The following is a 24,887-nucleotide window of genomic DNA, read 5'->3' as shown; positions in this document are numbered from 1 at the left end:
GTCAATCATTAAAAGTATCTCTACCACTCCTGCTGTCTCTAGAGAGTTGAAAACAGCAGTTCTGGGACAGGTAGCACGTCCGGTGAACAGGTCAGGATTCCAAAGTCGCAGGCAGAACAGTTGAAACTGGAGCAGCAGCACGGCCAGGTGGACTGGGGACAGCAAGGAGTCATGGTGGCAGGTAGTCCTGAGGCATGGTCCTAGGGCTCAGGTCCTCCGAGAGAGAGAAAGAAAGAGAGAATTAGAGAGAGCATAGTTAAATTCACACAGGACGCCGGATAAGACAGGAGAAGTACTCCAGATATAACAAACTGACCCTAGCCCCCCGACACATAAACTACTGCAGCATAAATACTGGAGGCTGAGACAGGAGGGGTCAGGAGACACTGTGGCCCCATCCGATGATACCCCCGGACAGGGCCAAACAGGAAGGATATAACCCCACCCACTTTGCCAAAGCACAGCCCCCACACCACTAGAGGGATATCTTCAACCACCAACTTACCATCCTGAGACAAGGGTGAGTATAGCCCACAAAGATCTCCGCCACGGCACAACCCAAGGGGGGGGTTGAGTCACATCAGTGACTCAACCCACTCAAGTGGACCTGTTGTTCTCTCTGACTCCAACTTGTTCTGGAAAATATAATAAATCTTATTCTGTTTAAGACTCCACACATTGGATTTGTGTTCCATAAACTCCTTTCGCAGAAGTTGTTCCATGTAATTAGACTCAATAGCTATTCACTAAGCCACTTCAACAGCATGTAGTGCCAGACAATGTTGGCACCGTAGTTAAGAACTCTAAACGGGAAATTACGGGAAATTAAATCCCGCCATGTGCGGCTAGCATTCTTACCTGAAAGAAATAAATACTTTGGATATACACTGAACAAATATATAAACGCAACACGCAACAATTTCAATGTTTTTTCCTAGTCACAGTTCATATAAGGAAATCAGTCAATTGAAATAAATTATATAATCTATGCATTTCACATGACTGGAAATAAAGATATATGCATCTGTTGGTCACCTTTAAAACAGCTAGGGGTGTGGATCAGAAAACCAGTCAGTATCTGGTGTGACCACCCTTTGGCTCATGTAGCGAGAAACATTTCATTCGCATTGTGTTGATCAGGCTGTTTATTGTGGCCTGTTGGTCCACTCCTCTTCAATGGCTGTACGAAGTTGCTGGATATTGGCGAGAACTGGACCACGCTGTCGTACACGTCGATATTCCCAAACATGCTCAATGGGTGACATGTCTGGTGAGTATACAGGCCATGGAATAACTGGGACATTTTCAGCTTCCCGGAAGTGTGGACAGATCCTTGCGACATGGAGCCGTGCATTATCATGCTGAAACATGATGTGATTGTGGTGGTGGTGGATGAATGGCAAAAAAATGGGCTTCAGGATCTAGTCACGGTATCTCTGTGCATTCAAATTACCATCGATAAAATGCCATTGTGTTCGCTATCCGTAACTTATGCCTGCCCATACCATAACCCCACCGCCACCATGGGGCACTTTGTTCACAAAGTTGACATCAGCAAACCACTCGCCCACATAACGACCACATCTGCCCGGTACAGTTAAAACCGGAATTCATCGGTGAAGAGCACACTTCTCCAGCATGCCAGTGGCCATCGAAGGTGAGTATTCACCCACTGAAGTTGGTTACGACATCAAACTACAGTCAGGTCAAGACCCTGGTAAGGACGACGAGCACGCAGATGAGCTTCCCTGTTTGTGCAGAAATCCTTTGGTTGTGCAAACCCACAGTTTCATCAGCTGTCCAGGTGGCTGGTCTCAGACGATCCCGCAGATGAAGAACCCGGATGTAGAGGTCCTCGGCTGCTGTGGTTACACGTGGTTTGCGGTTGTACATACTCCCAAATTCTCTAAAATGATTTTGGAGACTCGTCAAAATGACGATGACTGCCCATCGCAAACACATTCTGACCATTCTGATTGGCCCCAGAAACCGATGGGTTGGACCAGAATGGGCCTACAAGAATCATTAATCACCTTAGTGGCTTTAATATTCTGATTGGTTAGAGAAGATTCAATCGCAGATTAATTTGTTTTGTACAATGCCCCTCATTTTGATGTCAGCACAACCGACTTATAGGATGGTAGTTTCAGACTGAATGTATGGGGCGATCCATAGAGCAGCGGAATTAAATTCAGGATACGTTATCAGGCAAATTTCCACCCTGTCTGTCTTTTTTCCCTGTTTGTTGCCTAATGATGACCCAAGATAATTGATATTTGACAAGGAAATCAGGAATTTGAACCATGTCATTGGATTTAGGTTAAAAGTTGGGTGAAAGAAAGACAAACATTTCCGAAATTTCTTTATGTTTTCCACGTTAATTCAACATCATCACATTGTTTTTTGTTGTCGTTTTTTTTTTACGTAGAAACAACATAGATTGATTAATTTAGCTTGTGACCAGAGGGTTTGGACTTCACTGTCAAACTCTGTGTATTGTGTATTGTCCCTCTCCGGGAGTTGTCCCCAGTGCATTGTCCTAGGAATGTATTGATGCCCCGTTGATCACCAGCTTAAGTGATGACAAATTAAAACAGATGACAAATTATGATCTGCTTTAAAGAGCATCAGTTGCATAAGCTATTAATTTTCAATCTATCAAACAACGACGGCTGTTGTACTCTTGTCACTGTAATTAAATGCAAATTGCAAAGCCAAGCATTTAATATGCAATAGGTTGAAACGATCCCTCATAACATCAGCGTATTTGGCTGTTAATGTAGCTTGAAGATCCTGGGTGTTATGCCTAATGGGCACAAATTGAAATGAATGTACAAGATCTTATCACTTCCACTGGATAGAATACTTAAGCAATCTGTTTCTACAATGCAGCCTCCGACGCCAGCCTAAAAGATGGGAACCTAATAATTCTGTCTTCAACTCACATTGAAGTCGTACACCTGTGTGTGTGTGTGCAGAGTGTACTCGCATGCATGCATGCACACACACCACATTGAAGTAAGCTGTTCCAGTGTATGAAATTAGTTTTGAAAAGTTAAGAGTCCTTCACTCAGTCTGCATCATAGTACATCAAATGGGTCCTTAGAGCTGAGAATAGAGCAGCTCTTTTTCAGGAGGTGCCAAGGACACATTAATTTAAGACATACTTAAGACTACTCCTCGACCGCTGTCACTGAAAGCCCCCTCTGAGTTGTCACCGTGGTCCCTTGATTTGTCTAGTCTGGAGCCATTCCAGCTGCAAAACCAAATCGATAAATCAATCTAATCAGCCAATCTGCCGTTAGGCACCGCTCCACTGAATAGGCCTCTCTCTCTCTCTCTCTCTCTCTCTCTCTCTCTCTCTCTCTCTCTCTCTCTCTCTCTCTCTCTCTCTCTCTCAGAAATGGAAACCTCAGACTTATTTGACTCAAGGAGTTGTGGAATTCCAATCAGCACAAAAGGATCTAATATTCAATATAATTGTGCCTTATCTCTGTCTCTGAAAGCTATTTCTCAAGAGCTCTTCATGGACACAAAGATAGCTTTTCTTGTTAGGCTTGTCTGCTCTCCTCTCTGTTCATTTTCTCTCTCCTTGACATCAAACTGTTGGGATTAAATGGATGCACTTCTCTTGTGTTCATTATTAACAGTTTTGAGGTGCGGTCAAACTGTATTTGAATAGGTTCTGTAACTTTTGATCATCAAAATTAATCCAAATCTAGAAGAAGAAAAAAGATCAATACAGTAATTCTCTTCATGTTGCACAGTGATTCAGGAAGAATAGATGTTCTAACTTACTGTAGCAAATTATTGTGAAGCACGCGCAAGACTTCAAGGTTTGGGTAGATTCAGCTTTCAATTCAGGAAATTCAGAAAATGAACTGAAAGTTGTTCAGGTTTTTCCAATTCAACTGAATTGACCACAATCCTACATTACTCAAAATGTCCAAACATCTTGACAGCTGTTCACCCAAAAAGTGTTAATGTGACCGCTTTGTTGTCATTTGAATTCCAGATTCCACCTAGCGTTGTTCTGTATTCAATGTCTTTGATCGCATTACCCTTTAATCAAAAGGACTGTTATTATAGGGTTAGCGTAGGGTTATCCAAGGGATTTTAAAACAAATCTGTGCTAGATTATGGTGATATTGTTTACATGCAAGCCTCAGCCAGCAGATTTAAGATACTGGACACTGTGTATCACAGGATACTTAGATTTATAACAAATGCAAGATCACTCACCCATCACTGTGATCTATATGGTGAAGTGGCCCTCCCTTCCTACATAAATGCTGAAGCACTGGTACAGTACATCTTTGTGTACAAAGCATTGCTTGGACTATTGCTTTTTTACCTGTCCCCCTCACTAAAAAGGTAATCACAAACTGATAGTCCCCGTTCTCAGCTGCTACAATCTTTCACGGTTCCTAAGGCCAAAACTGAAATGGGAAAACTATCATTTTCGTATAATCCTTGGTGTTGGGACGAGCTGCAAAATACTTTAAACTGGAGGAGAGGGTATCGCTTGCTGAGTTTAAAGCATTGAAAGGGGAAAATGTTGTTGACCTTTGTGATTGTTTACACGCTGACTACTTCCTGTTGACTTTCCAGGTCCCCATTGAAAAATAGATTTCTATCCTCAAGGGTCTTTTGCTGGTTGAACAACGGTTCATTTAAAAAAATTGGGTTATCATTATCATTAGGTAGGCTATAGGCTACATCCCCATGTGGCGTTTGAAAATCATTGTGGTTGGTTTAAGAATTGCTTACAATTCTTGTCCCAGGGCCTCCCTTATTGAGCAGGGAGGTCTGGCTGCTTTTGGAAAATAAAATGATGACAGTATTTACAGCCATTGATTTTGGTCTCATCCCATGTTTAAATTGAGCAAGGCGTGAAAGGAATTTAATGAAAACGAATTATGGTTGCAAATGAGTAATGTCTCTCACTGATTACATCCCACATCAATTATATTCAGTGTTGTTTGGAGCGACAAGCACAGGGCCTTGTGTCGTTTGTTTTAATTTGGAATTTGCCACAAATTTGCCTTGTCTTGGGTTGTGATTGCAATTTGATCATGATGAAAGTGTGTGATTATGCTATCTGACTGTATGGATCACATGCATAATGAACCAGAACTGGGCAACCTTCAAGGAAACACGAGAGTTGGGCAATAGGATATGCTGTGTTTGTGGCACTAGGGCTTGTGCAGCCTAATAATAGGATAGTTGTGAACATGATCATACACACCTCCGATAATATGAAAACGTTGGGAATGAAAGTCGTTCTTTAGGTGTCTCTAATTTTGAAATTCAATTGAAAATCGCTTAAAACATTGATAGACAATGTTTATTGCGCATTTGTGTTTTCTAGTCATTTAGCCAAATACTATACATACATGATGTGTTTTTAGCACATGTAAGCTCAATTTGCATTTAATACATGTCCCGGATTGACCGGTCAGTCCGTAAGTCTGAGGATTGTATATTTTCTACATATTTAAGGTGTTCTGTGTCTAGTAACCTCTTCCAGTTTGTCGTTGCTTTTGTGTGCTTACAATATGTAGCCCACACTTGTGAATGTTTTACTTTATGTAATATTTCCAGGCATTATGATGATATCACTCATACACATATAAGGCTCATTCTGTACATGCTAGTGGACTTTCCCTACAGTTCTCTTGTCAACTTATCCTTTTAATGCTCTTGCTTTTTCAGGTGGAAGCTGAATGACTCCTTCATTGTACCTAGATCAGGGTCACGCTATGCCCTCACTGGGGGCAACCTACGCATCAGCCATCTGAACAAAGAGGAGGATGTCGGGATCTACCAGTGTCTGGCAACCAACTCTTTCGGCACCATCGTCAGCAGAGAAGCTAGTCTACATATAGCTTGTGAGTTTTCCTCTTAATACAGTAAAGGTTTAAATGGAATATTTCTCAGTCCAAGGAAAAAGGCAGTGGATTCTATCACAAAGCATCAGTCATTAGCAAACCATGATTATGTCACTAAGTTGATCCTTTAATCCATCTTAAACAGTGGCTTGGGACATCTGTGTGATAGGAGATGCAACTAGGGCTGTGGCGATCATGACATTTTGTCAACTGGTCACTGTCATGCAAATAACTGCCAGTCTCACGGTAAATGACAGTTAATTAACATAATAATGTTTAGCCTCTCCGGGCTTCCAGGCATAGTTTACAATCCACTGATGCGGACCTTTGGAACATCTGCATTTCAAAAAATCTAATAAATTCATTTAATATAGCTTACACCATCTTAATAATACCATTATTTATTTTAGATAGATCTAAAGAAACATTGTGATATGAAGACAATGTAGCCTATTTCAGAAGAACAGAATTGCATATTCTGAGTCATCCTTATGTTAAGCCGTGATCTGGCTGTGCTGTATGGCTGTGGGCTACACTAGTTCATTTAGCAGACAAGATTTGCTTACAATTCCCGTGGCATTATTTTATGTTATTTTATAGTAAGAAGAATACAATTCCACATAGCTGAATAAAATAGAAAGGATATTTTCCCAAAATGATTTCCAAGGGAGTGTGCTGTGTTGATGTCACGTTCCGACCTTAGTTCCTTTGTGATGTCTTTGTTTTAGTATGGTCAGGGCGTGAGTTGAGTGGGCAGTCGATGTTCTTTTTTCTATGATTTGGTATTTCTGTGTTTGGCCTGGTATGGTTCTCAATCAGAGGCAGCTGTCAATCGTTGTCCCTGATTGAGAACCTTACTTAGGCAGCCTGTTTTCACCCTTGAGTGGTGGGTGATTATATTTTCTGTTTAGTGTGTTTTGCACCTGACAGAGCTGTTTCGGTTGTGCGTTTTGTTTCATTGTTTGATAGTGTTCAGTTTAAATAAATAACATGAACAAGTACCACGCTGCGCTTTGGTCCTCACCTTCTTCCACCGACGACCGTTACAGCTGAGCGGTTAACAAAGTGTTCATTTGAAACAGGTCCTCCTATATGCCTAATGTACAGTTATTTATGCAACGTTAGTTGCGATACAAACCTTAGGCTATATGTTTTGATTTCTAATACATTCTAAGGCTGCATGATGTGACTCTAATGATGTTTTTTTTAAAGTTGCATGAAAGGCATGAGCTCTGCTCTGTTTCTTGCGCAGTCTCTCATTCATAATTTGACAAGCACTTGATAATATTCTCATAGCCTACTAATATATGTGTGGAATCATTTTTTATTTAGAATGGCCCACAAAAACATAATTTCATCCATAGCCTGCACTCAAATAGTGATTGGAGGTTCTGTAAGGTTACGTTTTTAATATGCCAGGTAAGCTTGCATCGGTTGTAAAGCAGATTAATTTGGTAATAAATATAGCAGCACGAGAAAGATGGGATCCTTTTTTAAATAGTGGCGAGTCATAAGTCTGTTTTCACAGGTCGATTGAGCAATGACTGGGCTTATAAGAACACATGTTTCATTAGACTCTGTAGGCTATGTGCTCTCCAACCATGTTCCAGGGGTCCTGGGCCTTATTTGGCCACTTTAGTTGTGATACAAACTTCATCAAAACATATAGGCCTACAGTATGGGCTAGGCTACATGATGCATGCAACTATGATTTGAAAAAGTCGCAAAAAAACGAATGTTTCTTGCCTTGGACTGCACACGCTGGGCATCATTCATAAGTGATAATATTCTCACCCATCAGACTATTCTCAATTTAATCTTGTCTTTACATATACTAAGTAATATATGAGTGAAATTAGTTTGGATTTAGAATGGGCCATTATCATGCACCTGCCAGAACACGGGCAGGGGGGAAAATACATGTAATTCATATGCACTTGAATAGCATATGGAGGAAGCTTTTCCCGCAGTTAATGTTCATGCCAGTCAGGTAGACTACTCCAGTCTTAAAGCGAAGCAATGTGCTCAATATTAGGAGAGTTGAGAAATAAATATAGTCTATTGAAAACTGATAGGATCCTTCTCTTTTTAATGGAGGCCATCAAACCTCTGTTTTCTCACGCAATTGCATAGCATAGCCTGTAGAAAAATAGTGCAACATGGGCTTCTAGAAATGACATGTATCAACCAGCTATAAGGAGCTGGCTCTCGCTGTGCAACAGGTTGTCCTATTCCGCTCGAACTCTGAATGCCAAAGCTCTCATGAAGTGTTTGTTTTGATTTTCAAGCTTTTGCATTGATGCCAGAGGGATTAGAGGAACAATAGAGCGCTGAGTACCAGGCCATTGGCGACTGGTTAGTTTGGTAGTCTACAAATGACCATTAGCGGCATCAGAGCGCAGTTTTGGAGAAGCCTAGTTACTGTGACTCAATGGTCACGTGGAATTTGACTGCGGTCATGACTCGTGACTGTCGGTGTGAAGGTAATATGGTCACCGTAACAGCCCTAAATGCAACAGCTCTACCAAAGAGTAGGTTTGGGATGAAGAGGGTGCGATTGTCGGGGGCCTTGACAGCAGCTATATAACTGATGTTTTACAGTCTTCATCTATCACATTTTAAGTCTTCGGCATCTCTGATGGCAAGGTAAACTCAGGGCCTCTGCTCTGACGGGAATCCCATCTAAAATGACAGCGTGAACCTCTGAGAACAGATGGTGCATCCAGATTGAATTCTGACGTCTGTTTCCTTTTAGCAGACCTAGGGATGATCCTTGTGAGAGCACCCCGGGTATTTAGCTGGCTTCTAATGGGTGCATTTGAGTCACGAGTCCCCACAAAGCAGTATATCATATTCATGTGAATCCCACCGCTGACACCAAATGTCTACACCAGGCAGTGTATCATATTCATATTTCCTACCAATTTTCAAGGTCTGACCTGCACTGTATGTCACTGTGATTGGTCTCGTCCATTGCCTGGCTCTGACCTGGGACCTGTGGGTTTTGTCAACTGACAAGGACAAGTATCTGCGGTGATGTGTCATCCATCTTATTTGTTGCTCTTGGTATAACTTAATTAATCCTGCAGAATGATTGAACGGTGCCGGGTCAGAGGAATAATGAATTGAGGAGAAGCCTGTTTTGAAAGTCTGTATCATGTCATTTGTAAAAGACTTGGACCAGACCAGAAGCACCTGCTTTTTTGTCCCTCTTTGAGGCTTTGATTTTTTATAAAATAGGATGTAATATAACAAAGATGTAACATATATTGAACAAAAATATAAATGCAACATACAGCAATTTCAAAGATTTTAATCAGTTACAGTCTATATAAGGATATCAGTCAATTTAAATAAATAAATTAGGCCCTAATCTACACTCTTACAAAAAGGGTTCTTTGGCTGTCCCCATAAGAGAACCCTTTTTGGTTCCAGGTAGAACTATTTTTGGTTCCATGTAGAACCCTCTGTGTAAAGGGTTCTAGATAGCACCTTTTTTTCTAAGAGTGTATGGATTTCACATGACTGGGAATACAGATATACATCTGTTAGTCACAGATACATAAAAAGTAAGAGCATGGATCAGAAAACCAGTCAGTATCTGGTGTGACCACCATTTGCTTCATGCAGCGCGACACATCTCCTTCACATAGAGTTGATCAGTCTGTTGATTGTGACCTGTGGAATGTTGTCCCACTCCTCTTCAATGACTGTGTGAAGTTGCTGGATATAGGTGGGAACTGGAACACAGTGTCGTACATGTTGATCCAGAGCATCCCACAATTCTCAATGGGTGGGGCATATCTGGTGAGTATGCCATGCCATTCATCTGCCACCATCACCTCGTGTTTCAGCATGATAATGAATGACCCCATGTCGCAAGGATCTATACACAATTCCTGGAAGCTGAAAATGTCCTAGTTCTTCCATGGCCTGTGTGCCCACTAGACATGTCACCCATTAAGCATGTTTGGGGTGCTCTGGATCGACGTGTACGACAGCATGTTCCAGTTCCCGCCAATATCCAGCAACTTCGCACAGCCATTAAAGAGGAGTGGGACAACATTCCACAGGACTCAACCAACAACCTCCGCTCTGCGTGAGGTGAATGGTGGTCACACCGGATAGTGATTGCTTTTCTGATCCACGCCCCTACCTTTTTTTAAGGTACTGTATCTGTGACCAACAGATGCATATCTTCATTCCCAGTCATGTGAAATCCATAGATTAAGGCCTAATGAATTTATTTAAATTGACTGATTTCCTTAAATGAACCGTAACTCAGTAACGTCTTTGAAATTGTTGAATGTTGCGTTTATATTTTTGTTCAGTATAATACTATCAAGGCGAGACCCAGATGCAGACAGAGGAGGCAGATGGTTAGAGTCTGATATTTATTAACAATCCAAAAGGGGTAGGCAAGAGAATGTTTGTGGACAGGCAGAAGGCCAAAACCAGTTCAGTGTCCAGGATGTACAGAGTGGCAGGCAGGCTCGAGGTCAAGGCAGGCAGAATGGTAAGGCAGGCTGGAATGGAGTCCAGAAAACAGGCAAGGGTCAAAACCGGGAGGACTAGCAAAAGATAAATAGAAAGCAGGAGCACGGGAAAACATGCTGCTTGACTTGAAAACATGCCAGACGAACCGGCACAGAGAGACAGGAAACTCAGGGATAAATACACTCGGGAAAATAAGCAACACCTGGAGGGGGTGGAGACAAACACAAGAAACAGGTGAAACAGATCAGGACATGTACAATTATTGACACCCCTGTTTTCAGTACATTTCAATACCTCACCTTGATAACACATACAATATACTGTAGCTCAGTATTTGAATTATGTATCTTATACAGTCACTTTTGCTCATCTTTATCAAAGGTGTCAATCATTTTAGAACTCACTGTAGGTGTTGCACATGATGCAGTTGGACCATGAAAAGCATTGGTTTAAAATATAAAGTTGTAGGCACATAAGCTCTTGTGGCTACTGAAGTTGGTCTTTTAATTGGTATTTTGCTGGCTCAGCGTTACCAAGATTAGTAAGATATCTGTATATAATATATCATATATAGGGTGGCAGGTATACTAGCGTTGGGCCAGTACCTGAAAGGTCGCTAGTTCAAATCCTTACCCGACAAGGTGAAAATCTGTTAATGTGCCCTTGAGCAAGGCACTTAACCCTAATTGCTCCAGGGCTGCTGGATAATGATGACCCTGGCTGTGACCCAACTCTCTGAGGGCGTCTCAGGGGGAGTTGGGATATGCAAAAAAACACATTTCCAATTCACACTATGCGTATTAATGTACATTTGTACAAATTGAAATTGTGAAATTGAACAAATATTTTTTTTTAAATAAAAATGTAGGCACAAAGAATCCACCACCAGCCTGTGGGCTGAGCCATATAAACTGTGGACAATCTTTCACCATCTAATATGGGCTTAAAATAACATTTAAAGGTTGATGATTCCACTGACAATACTGTGGTGAAATGTTTTAAAAGCCTCTGCTCATCTGTTGTGTGCACTGGAATAATCTCACTCGTTCTAGGGGCAGATTGAATTCTGTAATCTCTTTGGGATTTTTATAATTGAAAGTCTCTCGACTCTGCTGTGGTAAAATATAACATTACTCCACAGATTGTAACTGCCATATTGCAGGAATAACCTTTTAATATGTACCCAAGAGAATGAGCATGATATGCTCCAGATGCAACGTTGTTAGCTCGGTGCTTAATTATTGAATGGTGAAATAACTGTATTTAAGAAACTGCACAGGATGCAATTCACTTGTATCTTAGGAGCATCAGATTTCATATCTCTTCTTTAGTTCAGCCTCACAATTGCACATAATTTGCATATTTGTTTTCCAGTGTCTGTCTGACATTACAATCCATTTCACAAGTAGATCTGATTTCTCTTGTTTTTAACAAACGCCTTCCTTCATTTCTATCAAGTCCCTTTCATAACATCCACACTTTCGCCTCAAGGGAAAATTACATCCTTATTTAGTTTTATAGCAATCAGAGAGTGGGGACATGAACAGCTCTCACAGTTTTGGCCTGTCTAAAATATATCAGAGCTCTAGCTATCTGCATTTCAAACATACCATTTTTTTTAAACAGGAATTTATCGCACAATGCTAGAGAACAATTGTAAAGAGTTTCTCAATTAACGTTTTTGATGTCATAGTGTACATTTCTCAAACTCAATTCTGGACCTCAAAGGCAGTTCCACAGCATTTGTTGTAATCAGGGACAGATTTAGACTTGGGATGCCAGGTGGGCACAGTTAATTGTCAGTTTGACCAGAAAACCAGCAGCCTCTTGACCTCATCGGGTAAGAGTTGAATATCCCTGCTGTAAAGTGTCTCAGTCTTGTAATATCATACTTATTTCTGAGTGCTCACTGCAAAATTGTGTGTTGCTCACTTTTTGAATAAGTAGAACATAGATTAATGAAGAGATGGGAACAGTATCATATCATGTAAACTATTCAAAGCGGTATACCATAACATTTACATTTTAGGCTATGAAAGTGGTTTGAGTGGTACTTTCTACAGTAATATGACTCAATATTAAATAACTGGGAAGGACAAGCCATGACTGTTGGTTAATGCTCTCGTTCACACCACAACAAAAGTTACCCACATTCTCTTTTGATACAATCTCCTCTGATTCATTGCATTAAGTCACAAAATGCTAATTCACATCCAATTTCATGGACCTGAAAGCACTCAAAATAGCTTGAATTAGGCAATGAAAAAGCACACAGAGGTATGTCTTTGAAAGGCTTGACAATATAATCCAGGGGTTGCAGAACAGTTTGGTTTATCAGGCATGGCTGGCTTTAGTGTGTCCAGCTCATTTGCGTTTCACACTATGAGAATATTGACCGTTTTTCCCCACTTCACGGTGGTGTAGTAATATTATTAGGTGCTATAGGGAAATACTGCTCATATACAGATTTCACCTAGCTTCAGGGATTTTTTGTCAAATAAATATTTATTTTAATACTCACTTTGAGAAAGTTTTATTTTAAATGTTAATACTTTTTGGAATTATACACTGTGTTCAGTTAGTTCTTAAACCTCGTTAGTTCTGAAAACACAGGACATGTTGTTAGAAATTCCAATGTGCCAATAGTTGATTGTAAGCACGAACCTGACACTCGCTTTCATGTTGTCATAGGGAAAGATAACTTTGATGATAGCAATGACTTTCTTTAACAAAGTCATTTCAGTGGCGTCTTGAGATTTGGTTGTTTTCCAAATACACCTAATCATGCCTCTCAAATGCTGAATACTTATGCACCTGATAAAACATAGAAACACATTCTTTTTTAATTGGACTGCCTCAACAATCTAAGTGTCTAAATGTATGTTTACAGGTTAAAGGGGAATTCAAGAATATGGGAAATAAGAAAAACAGGCCTTTATAACAAAGTTATCCCATAGCCTTGAGGACATTCATTACTGTACCTGACCTCTTTATACTTTTAATAGATCAGTGGGCTCTGTAATTCCCAATTTAAACTGCTTCCTAAAGCAGAACTAATCACTCATGGTATTCAAGACCTAGAATCGATCTAGAAGTGTTTCACATAAATCTTGCTTAGGTGGGGCACAGATGTCCCTGAAGCATCACACAGACATGGTGACATAATTCCCCAATATTATACAGACTTCTCAAATAAATCTGTTAATTGAGGCAGTTTTCTCATGACGTTCATGTATTCATGGGGAAGTAGGTGTTACAGTACATTATTCTTCTTTCTATTTCCATTCTCTCTTGATTATGGCATTATTGGTTACTTTGGTTTGCTATTTTGCAGTATAGGCTCTTAGAAATCTACATGAGCAACAACAGCAGAGAAAAGACAGACGTGGATTGTTGTCCTATTTCCCGAGTAGGTTGTCAAGAAGTAAATGGTTGCCATACACATGCTATTTCAATCTCATAGCCGTTTAATTGTTGCTGGAACGTGTGCAATGAGGAAGGTAATGAATGAAACACAGAAAGTGATAACAATACATAGTTTCAATTAAAATCACTCATGTGTGACTTATACTTGAGGAAGGGCTTTCCGCATGCTGAAGGTGCTTGGGATTGAACAGTTCTGTAAGTACACCGGAAGAAATGATTGTCTCACAAAGTTGTCCAAAGGTGTCGGATACTGCCATTTAACCCAATGAGGTAGATGCTCAATATATTAGATAGGAACTAGAATAATACATTATATTACATTAATATAATACTATAGTACAATTTGTGTCCCAAAAGCTGAAATTGTAGTCCTTAGAATAATCAATGACTCACTGTTAAAAGGGAGTATTAGACAAAAATACATGACCTGTGTTTGGGGCTATATCAGTTTGTATAATACATGACCTGTGTTTGGGGCTATATCAGTTTGTATAATACATGACCTGTGTTTGGGGCTATATCAGTTTGTATAATACATGACCTGTGTTTGGGGCTATATCAGTTTGTATAATACATGAGCTGTGTTTGGGGCTATATCAGTTTGTATAATGTCAAGTCACTGCATGGTGTTCCACACTACCAATGATAGATTAACTACTATGTCAATATTTGGTTAGATAATGGTTATAATGGCTATTGCCATTGCTTCATGAATTCAGTAGAATACTGCTTGATCATTTTGGCCTATTCCTTTTGTCTCTCTGAAACAGACTTGGAGAATTTCAAGACACAGAGTCGAAGTCCAGTGAGGGTTCGTGAGGGCCAAGGAGTGGTCCTACTCTGTGGCCCACCACCCCACTCTGGAGGTAAGAAAGCCTTTGCGGAACACCTAATGACTGTGAAAGGAACAACTAAAAACTTGTTTAAGTGGTACACTATTTCCATAAGTCATATGTAGGCCTACAATAAATAAATAAATATCATGGGTATTATTTGAATGCTGGTGGTAATGATGATCGGTTCTTGTTTGGCAATGATCAAATAAAAATGTCCTTTATCAGTGAACTGTAGTCTAGAGGGCATGCGCCAAAACCAGATTGGGCAAGTATGCTATTTATTGCAACAGTTTTTGTAACAAAACCATTGGTAGAAAAAAACCTCTTGCTTTCTATTCGGTACATGGAAATGTAATGTTAAAAGTGCTTTGTATGTACACTACGTTATCACACACAACTTTTATCAACAAGTCCATTTGATGGAAACACAGCTCTGGTGGGAAAATGCACATATGCAGATTTTAGAATTGGATGGAAACTTAGACAAGCAACTAACCAGTCACGGAAGGGGGACTTGTAGAGAGAGATTGCAAAATCCAGGCACAGCTGCTCTCTTTGCTCTTCAAGTGTTTGCAGTGCCAGTGTCTCCAGTGCATCGGTGTACCTCACATATGCAGTGCCCAGGATGATGCGGCAAGCACACTTTTGGATGTGCTCAAGCTGGTTTGAGAGGGATTGGGATAATGAGCTATTCCAAGCTGTGAAGTCAGAAAAAGCACCATCTTCTTATTTTAATATTTACAATCTATGCACTTCTGGATCAATCAATACATTTTCGGACTGAATACAATTTACATTTCATGTCCTGAGGTTTCTTATGGCCTATTTTAACAGAATAAATGCATTCGTTATTTATTATGGAATATTTACACTATTGAAATATCAACGGTCAAAATGTCAGCCATGGCCATTCTAGTAATTATAGAATTCCGGCGCACAGAGGGTTAACGATTAACTAGAAATAACTCAAGAAGGCTTCGGGATTTGACTGTGGCCAAGACCCAAGATGCTATACAGAGTTAAAGAGAAATCACAGTGGCACGTTTTTTTCAGAGCCTGTGCATTAGGGTCCTGCTTTGTCTGCACTCATGTCCCCTACTGCTATCTGAGTGTCTATCTGGATGACTGTGTTCAGACCCAGACCTAATGCACCTGACCTCCTTTTCCTAATGGAACTAGACTTTTTAGATTTACTCAAGGATGTAATCCCTTGTTCTCCTGCACATCTGACAGAAATCAAGGTAGCAAGCTAGCTACACACATGGCTTGCAGATTTTGTCCTCTATAAAATCTTATATACAGTTGAAGTCGGAAGTTTACATACACTTAGGTTGGAGTCATTAAAACTCGTTTTTCAACCACTCCACAAATTTCTTGTTAACAAACTATAGTTTTGTCAAGTCGGTTAGGATATCTACTTTGTGTATGACACAAGTCATTTTTCCAACATTTGTTTACAGACAGATTATTTCACTTATAATTCACTGTTTCACAATTCCAGTTGGTCAGAAGTTTACATACACTAAGTTGACTGTGCCTTTAAACAGCTTGGAAAATTCCAGAAAATGATGTCATGGCTTTAGAAGCTTCTGATAGGCTAATTGACATAATTTGAGTCAATTGGAGGTGTACCTGTGGATGTATTTCAAGGCATACCTTCAAACTCAGTGCCTCTTTGCTTGACATCATGGGAAAAGCCAAATAAATCAGCCAAGACCTCAGAAAAAAATTGTAGACCTCCACAAGTCTGGTTCATCCTTGGAAGCTATTTCAAATGCCTGAAAGTACCACGTTCATCTGTACAAACAATAGTACGCAAGTACACCATGGGACCACACAGCCGTCATACCGCTCTGGAAGGAGATGCGTTCTGTCTCCTTCCTGAGATGAACGTACTTTGGTGAGAAAAGTGCAAATCAATCCCAGAACAACAGCAATGGACCTTGTGAAGATGCTGGAGGAAACCGGTACAAAAGTATATTTATCCACAGTAAAAACTATTCCTATATCAACAAAATGTCACTCAGCAAGTAAGAAGCCACTGCTCCAAAACTGCTTTGTATGTTTCTATGTTTTGTTTGGTTAGGGTGTGATCTGAGTAGGCATTCTATGTTGGATGTCTAGTTTGTCTGTTTCTGTGTTTGGCCTGATATGGTTCTCAATCAGAGGCAGGTGTTAGTCGTTGTCTCTGATTGGGAACCATATTTAGGTAGCCTGTTTTGTCATTGTGGGTTGTGGGTGATTGTCTATGTGCAGTGTTTGTGTCAGCACATTTCGTATATAGCTTCACGGCCGTTGTTCATTTAATGTTTTGACCAGTTTACTTTGTTTTCGTCATCCATTAAAATGATGCATTCACACCACGCTGCGCTTTGGTGCACTTCTTACGAAGATCATGACACTGCCATAAAAAAGCCAGAATACGGTTTGCAACTGCACATGGGGACAAAGATCATACTTTTTGAGAAAAGTCCTCTGGTCTGATGAAACAGAAATAGAACTGTTTAGCCATAATGGCCATTGTTATGTTTGGAGGAAAAAAGGGGAGGCTTGCAAGCCGAAGACCACCATCCCAACCGTGAAGCACGGGGGTGGCAGTATCATGTTGTGGGGGTGCTTTGCTGCAGGAGGGACTGGTGCACTTCACAAAATAGATGGCATCATGTGGAAGGACAATTAGGTGGAAGCAGGAGTGCACCTTGCGACTGTGTCAGCGTGCACTGCCACAAGAGTCACTAGTGCACAACAAGGACACTCCTGTCGGCCAAACCCTCCTCTAACCCGGACGACGCTTGGTCAATTGTGCGCCACCCCATGGGTCTCTGTTGCGACAGAGCCTGGACTCAAACCCAGAATCTCTTGTGGCAGAGCTAGCACTGCGATGCAGTGCCTTATACCACCAATCGGGAAGCATTCAAAGAAAATAACCCCTACCTATTAAGAAAGTATACCAGTTTCATTTGAGGACCAGGATGTTGACAGCTGTTGGTATTGCCCTCAGGTAGCCTGTTTCTGGTCTCAAGTTAAGAAATGGCTGAAAATGCATAGCATTGATCTAAAATTGACCCTAGAACTGTTGGGAGATCTGGAGAGACCGGGTCAGTCAATTACTAATACTCTTAGTAAAAGTATTTATCTTCATCTCACAATCTGTGGATTCATTTTGATTAGATACCGTGGTTGCTCCACTAAAAGTTTTGTGATTATGCTGCGGGACTTAGAGGTAATTTGGTTTAGTACAGGACCCTGCGTCACCACTTCATTGCTCCAGACCAGCGCAAGGGGGAATTAGAGCACTGATTATGCTTTTGAACACGGGGTGTGACATTGTTACTAATTTGTAAATAAAGCCAGTTTGTTATTTAGAATTATTTACAGTGGGTTTACTGCCTTGTTCAGGAGCTCAAGGATTCGATCCAGCGACCTTTCGGTTATTGGCCCAACGCTCTAACTAACTAGGCTACCTGCTTTCATTAATAAAATCATAATAAAAAAACTGTTAGGTTCTAATTATCATCGTAAGAACTCGACGGACACTATGAAAGCTTAAACCAAGTTTATTCGCCCATTGGGTCAATACAGCTGCATCAGACAAATACATTTTTCACACAAGCACTGATATTTAACCCCTTCTCCTAGGCTGAGTCTCCTCCCATCTGAACAGCCAATGCATCGCTGTTGCTAGACAGAACCTTAGTGACATCTGTTCTTCCTCACTTCATCTGACCTGACCTCTACTCCAAAGTGCTCACTCCTCCCAAACTCAAGGCTGTCATGTTGATTGGTACCAGACTGTCTCTTCTCCTCCCAGAGGATCCCTGATGGCTAACAATAACATATCCTGACATAATGTAAACGTTATACATTACCCTCTCTTCCTCAGTGACATGAATAAGTATATTTCATATTCTCAGAACCCAACAGTCCACCCTCTTGAACAATAGTTTCCTACTGTTCAACTTACATAATCTTGGAAATTACTTATAAATGAACAAACAATGATAACAACACGTGAACAAAAGATAAAACATGATTAACATTCACAGTGAGGTTTACAACCTCAGAGACTTATGGCCTCTGTCCTATAATCACACCATGAACACTCTTATTTCCATTTCTCATAGAACACTGATAATAACGTGTCCAGTGGATCTGTTGCCTTCTCCCAGTTCAACGTTCTCTTTCTGGTCCCTAAGAGAGTTATATCACACGACTTGGAAAGTAAAAATAAACACAAGACATAACAGCATTAATAACGTGTTAAGATATGCACAATGCATGAAAACCCTAATTTTGATAACATGACAATTCCCACTCTCTCTTCGCCCGACTATACCTTCAGGATACATTTCTGCTGAGTTTGGCAAAAATGAAAGCCATAAAAATCCTTCTCATCCTTCCGCCCAGTCTTCCCCGTCAGACCACAGGATCCAAGAGGTGTTCCCAAGCCATGTCATTCTCACTTTGCTCCCCATCACCATCTTTGCCACCTGATGGGCACGTCACCTGATAGTCACGTCACCTGATAGGCAAGTGCGTATCCCTAATCAAGCTCACCCATTATGCAGCTGGACCTCACTTCACGTGAGAACTGTGAACCCACCGAGTAGAGACATGGCAATCTTTATCGCTGCAGGTGCTATAAGGAGTACTGTGTGTGGACCAGACCAGTGCTGTCCCAATACCCCCACCTGGTGTATCTTGATGTACACTCAATCTCCAGATTTTTACCTTGTCAGCCCGTGCACTCGGTTATCTCCTGCTCCTCATCTGCTGCTTTCACCTGAGGATATTCATGGTTCATGGGTCATTTCCTGACAGCATAGATTCCCCCTTTATGCCCAAATCACTCATTTGTGACATTTGAATAACAGCCCCCGGTACCCCCATCGGTCTCCCAGTTACCAGCTACCAAGCCATGTGGCATGAGTCCTCATAAACGGATATCCCAACAATGCTACTAAAGTAACCCCTGCTACTAATGACACTGCATATGACGCATACCTCAAACTCCCTCATTTGCGCCATATCCAATTCCATGCTGTTACCATAGCCTCCTTTAATTACTGTCCCTACAGTGACTGCAGTGAGTAACTACTGCATGGAGTCTGTCAAGTGTTCACCGGCTGTTAGAAATTGGGAAAGAGATTAATGAGTTGGAAGAATATCCAACCTAACAAAACTCTGAGTCTCAAGTTTCTTGAAAGTCTACCATAGTGTCTGAAATGCCAACACTATCGCTTCTACTCTCACCATGATCTGGGTATGTGTAACGTTCAATTTAACATAATAATCCCTATATTGTGCACAGTTAGCTGTCCTCCCTCTCTTATGAGCTATTTCCGGTCGGAAGTTTACATACACCTTAGCCAACTACATTTTTACTCAGTTTTTTTTAAACAATTCCTGACATTTAATCCTAGTATAAATTCCCTGTAATAGGTCAGATAGGATCACCGCTTTATTTTAAGAATGTGAAATGTCAGAATAAAAGTAGAGAGAATCATTTATTTCAGCTTTGCGGAGCGGCTTTTCAGGTTATGTTTATATAGGACTCGTTTTACTGTGGATATGGATACTTTTATACCTGTTTCCTCCAGCATCTTCACAAGGTTTATTGCTGTTGTTCTGGGATTGATTTATTTGCACTTTTCGCAACAAAGTACGTTTATCTCTAGGAGATAGAACGCGTCTCCTTCCTGAGGGGTATGACGGCTGTGTGGTCCCATGGTGTTTATAGTTGCGTACTATTGTTTGTGCAGATGAATGTGGAACCTTCAGGCATTTGGAAAAGTGTCATGCACAAAGTAGGTGTCCTAACCGACTTGCCAAAACTATAATTTGTTAACTTCTTGGTGACGAGGGCAGCATTGAGTAGCTTGGATGAATAAGGTGCCCAGAGTAAACTGCCTGCAACTCTGTCCCAGATGCTAATGTATGCATATTATTAGTAGTATTGGATAGAAAACACTCTGGATAGAAAACAAACTGTTTGCATGATGTCTATGAGTATAACAGAACTCATGGCAGGTGAAAACCTGAGACAAATCCAAACAGGAAGTGGGAAATCTGAGGTTTGTAGTTTCATTTAAGCGATTGCCTATCCAATATGCTGTGTCTATGGGGCCAAATTGCACTTCCCAAGGCTTCTAGCAGATGTCAAAATTAGTTTGAGGCTTCTATTTTGGAAGGGTGTCGAATAAGAGCTGTTTCAAAACGGGCACGCCGTCCCTTCTTTTTCCTCTGTAATGAATACGCTATTGTCCGGTTGGAATATTATTGAAGATGTATTATAAAAAGACCCTAAGGAGTGATTTTAAACATTGTTTGACATGTTTCTACAAACTGTAATGGAACTATTTTGACTTTTCGTCTGGATTTTGCGCTCGCGCATTGTGCCTTTGGAATAGTGAATAGTGAACGAGCGAACAAAATGGAGGTATTTGGACATAAATATGGATGTAATCGAACAAAACAAACATTTATTGTGGAAGTGGGAATCCTGGGAGTGCATTCCGACTAAGTTCAGCAAAGCTAAGTGAAGATTTATAATGCTATTTATGACTCTTGTTGACTCTACAGTTTGGCGGGTAACTGTATGGCTTGCTTTTGTGGCTGAACCTGTTCTCAGATTATTGAATATTGTGCTTTTGCCTTAAAGCTTTTTTGAAATCTGACACAGCGGTTGCATTGAGAACAAGTTTATCTTTAATTCTATATAAAACATGTATCTTTCATCAAGGTTTATGATGAGTATTTCTGTTATTTCATGTGGCTCTCTGCAATTTCTCCGGATGTTTTCTGAACATTGCGCCAATGTAAACTGAGGTTTTTGGATATAAATATGAACTTGAGCGAACAAAACATGTATTGTGTAATATTGAGTCCTGGGAGTGTCATCTGATGAAGATCGTCAAAGGTTAGTGATTAATTTTATCTATATTTCTGCTTTTTGTGACACCTCTCTTTGGTTGGAAAATGGCTGAATGCTTTCTGTGACTAGTTGCTGACCTAACATAATGATTTTCTGCTTTCGCCGAAAAGCCTTTTTAAAATCGGACACTGTGGTTGGATTAACGAGAAGTGTATCTTTAAAATGGTGTAAAATATTTGAATGGTTGAGGAATTTTAACTATGAGATTTCTGTTTTGAATTTGGCGCCCAGAAATTTCACTGGCGGTGGGACGCTAGCGTCCCGAACGATCCCAGAGAGGTTAAAAAGACATTTGTGGAGTGGTTTAAAAACTAGTTTTAATGACTCCAACCAAAGTGTATGTAAACTTCCGACATCAACTTTACATAGTCTCTGGGAATGATACCATTCTACCACCACAACCTTAATTTATGAGCCCCCACAGATCTCCACCACAGTCATATTCCATCCCACTGAACAGCCCAATGTAAACACTCTGTCTCAACCCCAGGCCTCATGTGTACCTCGCCTCCTGCTACAGATACATTTACACATATCATTCCATCTAACCCATAACACAATAGTCACTACTTCTAACTCTCTTCTACAGGTATAAACATACTACAACATTCCCAAATCAATTAGTCAACATACATCAGTCTCTCCTCTTGAACAATGATCACTCTTGAAAAGGAAAGAGAAAAAAAGTACATGTTTAAAAATTTCACACCACCCTTGATGCGACTAAAACTGGGGACAGAACCATCCTTCCTCGTCGTTCTATACCCATGTGATGTTGGTCTCCCTGCCGTCTGCTTCATTTTCATCATTGGTTGTTAACGCAAAACACAGACTATGAGCCTTGTTTGCAATTTAATTGTACCGTATCATCCAACAATTGATGCGATATAACATAAAAATTCTGATGACATGGTAAAACAAAAGAAAACAAAAAAAACTTCATGGTTGACCCAAGCTATCATCCATTGAGTTCTCTAACCTCCCTGTCGGAGGACACTTAAAGATAAGGTTTCTAGAGCCTCCCTAGGCCTAATACATTTGAGCAGTGCCTCCACCCATCACCGTTTGAAAGCAACTCTCTCGCTGTAATCATAACTACAACATTTAATACATTATCCAACCCAAATTCAGTCCTTAGTACTTTACTTTCAGTATGACTCAAATTCAACCTAACACACACCATCTCGGTTACAATGTACATTTATAAACAAAACCTTTTATTGCCGGTAATAACTCTTCTCATTTACAGCCCTCCTTTGTCCCTGTTTTCCTGTCGCGAGTGGCCTGGAAATGAAAGATCGGTATCTCAATGCATACTTAGTCTAAATTGTTTGCAGTGTGTAGACCCCCCCCCCCTTTCTCCCGGCACTTATCATTCTAGCGTGTCTTCTTCAGATAGCATTACAGTTCATCTTCCCAACGTCACATGTTAACTCTTGCCTGTCACATTTGATGGCCCTTGATAATGTCCCGATTTTCAATATACAAATAGGAACATGAGAGAAATGTGTATGTTCTCTCTCCACGCTCACTCCACATGCATGGTCTCAGGACTCAGGTACCCAGGTTAATGGCTCGGACTCAGATAGGAGTGTTAAAAGTCACTGTCGTGGGGGATCACGTGACCCTTGAACGAGATGGCCGCGTGAACTAAGAGCTCCGCACAAGTAGTTTCCAATTCCTAATCTTACCTCCACTTCAAGTTTAAAAGCTTTAGAAAAAGTCATGGCGGCTACAAAGGCGACACTACCATTTTTAACCAGCCTCCAAGAAGAAGCTAGCTTCAGAAAAAGAGCGCCATTAACCAGGAGCAAGAAGACCCGGTCCCCCCCCCGAGGCCCAACGAATGCCAACCTAACACTCTGTCGAAGACATCCTTTCTGAGTTGAGATCCCAACGTACAGAACTCAACATTAAATTAGATGCCATTAACTCTGCTCAGTGCGATAGGGGGCAAGTTGACAATCCTGGAAAACGCTTTGCCTGACATCAACAACAAGATGTCCAGGCGCCCCGCGTTTATGGTTGAGGCAGAGGGGTGAATCCTATCCATGGAAAACTTATTGACAGATGCCATGGAAACAATAGCATATGCTAAAATAGAGCATCTGGAAGAGAAAACGGAGAACAAGAGGGAAACATGCCACTGATACGCTACCTGCAAGACAAACTTCCCGAGTGGCTCCACCTGTCCACCGACAGGCCCATAGAACTCGAGAGAGCTCACCGAGCACTGAGGCCCCCACCAGCAGCCAGACAACCACCGCGCCCAATCACCATATGTTTCCTGAGATTCACCGACAAGGAACGTCCCACAGGTGGTCGAAAATCAACACCATCACAGTGGGGAAACGCCAAACTCACTTTACACCAGGACCTGTCAGCTGGAATACCCTGAATGCGCCGTGAATTTGACGAGGTGAAGAAATACTCCATTGACCGAGGCATCTTCAGGGGATTCAAATACCCAAACGAGCTCAGGATTCTTCACCAAGGAGCCCTGCGACACTTCAAAACTCCCGAAGAGGCAAAATGTTTTTTGAAAGACAATCCTGGTCAATGAGAAATGGACTAATGACTAAATGTGATGAATGCTATTACTAAAGGAGGTACAGTAAGACAACATATAGCCAATATCCAAAGACCCACCTGCCCCGCTAAATGTCATTATAGCCGTCCAATCTCTATGTTCCTTTAGCTGAGAGGGATTTGCTCTATAGCCTAACCTAGGCCTACTAACGTTTCAGCCTACTTTTATTTCCCACTTTTTGTTGTTATTACTATGTCCCTTGGGGGAGGTATATGTAGGCTGGGCTATTGATTTGATTTTCTCCCTCTTTTAATATGGTCTGGACGGGGGTTACGTTGTCATTTACTCAATGCGGGGCGGAGAGGATGAGGCATTTCTTTGGTGGGGAGGGGGAGACGTTGTGCGTTGCTAACTGCGACTGAGCGGGGGGGCAATGCAAGGTCATACAATAAAACGGAAGAAGATACTATGTGTTCTAAAAAAGGAAAAAGCAGACATCGCGCTATTACAAGAGACACACCTCTGTGATGCCGAACATGCCAAACTCCGCAGAGCTTGGGTGGGACAGGTGTATTTCTCATCTTTCAAATCAAACACTAGACGTACAGCCATACTTATCCATAAGAATGTTCCATTCAAAATTGACAAAAACATATCTGATCCGGAGGGGAGATTTATTTTGATAACTGGGTCACTGTATGGTCAACCAATTACTATCTTAAATATATACGCCCCTAACACAGATACTCCTGCTTTCATATCAAATATGATAA

The 24,887-nt window shown here is 41.0% G+C and overlaps 1 protein-coding gene across 2 annotated transcripts in view; it reads left to right on the top strand.

The window, feature by feature from the left end:
- Positions 1-24,887, top strand: part of cntn3a.1 (contactin 3a, tandem duplicate 1) — a 112,273-nt gene that overhangs the window by 23,808 nt on the left and 63,578 nt on the right. For both annotated transcript variants that reach the window (XM_029664530.2, XM_029664528.2), the window contains exons 4-5: positions 5,716-5,891; positions 14,585-14,680. In XM_029664530.2, the coding sequence (XP_029520390.1) occupies positions 5,716-5,891; positions 14,585-14,680 (272 nt within the window). The remainder of the gene's footprint in view (positions 1-5,715; positions 5,892-14,584; positions 14,681-24,887) is intronic.

Source organism: Oncorhynchus nerka, linkage group LG7 (genome assembly GCF_034236695.1).
Source record: "Oncorhynchus nerka isolate Pitt River linkage group LG7, Oner_Uvic_2.0, whole genome shotgun sequence".
Lineage (NCBI taxonomy): Eukaryota > Metazoa > Chordata > Actinopteri > Salmoniformes > Salmonidae > Oncorhynchus > Oncorhynchus nerka.
Note: the sequence above shows the minus strand (reverse complement) of the source record. Positions and strands in the feature narration are given on the sequence as shown.